Source organism: Eurypyga helias, unplaced genomic scaffold, assembly GCF_000690775.1.
Source record: "Eurypyga helias isolate BGI_N326 unplaced genomic scaffold, ASM69077v1 scaffold25647, whole genome shotgun sequence".
NCBI classification, from domain to species: domain Eukaryota; kingdom Metazoa; phylum Chordata; class Aves; order Eurypygiformes; family Eurypygidae; genus Eurypyga; species Eurypyga helias.
Genome location: NW_010262712.1, coordinates 7,031 through 7,574, shown reverse-complemented (window position 1 = coordinate 7,574; position 544 = coordinate 7,031). Strand labels below are relative to the sequence as shown.

General features: G+C 62.3%; 1 protein-coding gene across 1 annotated transcript in view; it reads right to left on the bottom strand.

Moving 5' to 3' along the window:
- Positions 1 to 113: 113 nt before the first annotated feature.
- LOC104512733 (rho-related GTP-binding protein RhoC-like) overlaps positions 114 to 544 on the bottom strand; it is a gene marked incomplete at its 3' end in the record, with an annotated part of 6,538 nt that continues 6,107 nt past the window's right edge. Inside the window, exons 3-4 of the mRNA XM_010155829.1 lie at positions 391 to 539; positions 114 to 234 (exon numbers count right to left, since the gene is read on the bottom strand). Of these exons, the coding sequence (XP_010154131.1) occupies positions 114 to 234; positions 391 to 539 (270 nt within the window). The remainder of the gene's footprint in view (positions 235 to 390; positions 540 to 544) is intronic.

Here is a 544-nt window from a genome sequence, read left to right as displayed (position 1 = left end):
GGCATCCCCCAGAGGGGCAGCACAGGGGCTTCCCAAACCCGTGGAAGATTTAGCAGCAGCACTCAGCCCTGGGGGAGCCCCAGACCACCCCCATCCCACCCCCCGCTCCCTACCGAGGCTATCCGGGCTGTCGATGGAAAAGCACATGAGGATAACGTCTGTGTCCGGGTAGGAGAGGGGCCGCAGCCGGTCGTAGTCCTCCTGTCCCGCCGTGTCCCACAGGGCCAGCTCCACCTGCGAGGGCAGAGGGACATGGCTCACGGCTCGCAGACGGCTGGGCGGCCAGGAGCAAGCACGTTCATCTTCCTCAGTCATAGCTCTGGTCTTCCTCAAACTGGGGCAGCATCAGGGTGACCCAGAAATACAGGAGCACCCCGCGACAGACCTTACCTGCTTCCCGTCTACCTCTATGTCGGCAATGTAGTTCTCGAACACCGTCGGCACGTAGACCTCGGGGAACTGGTCCTTGCTGAAGACGATGAGCAGACACGTCTTTCCGCAGGCACCATCCCCCACGATCACCAGCTTCTTCCTGATGGCTGCC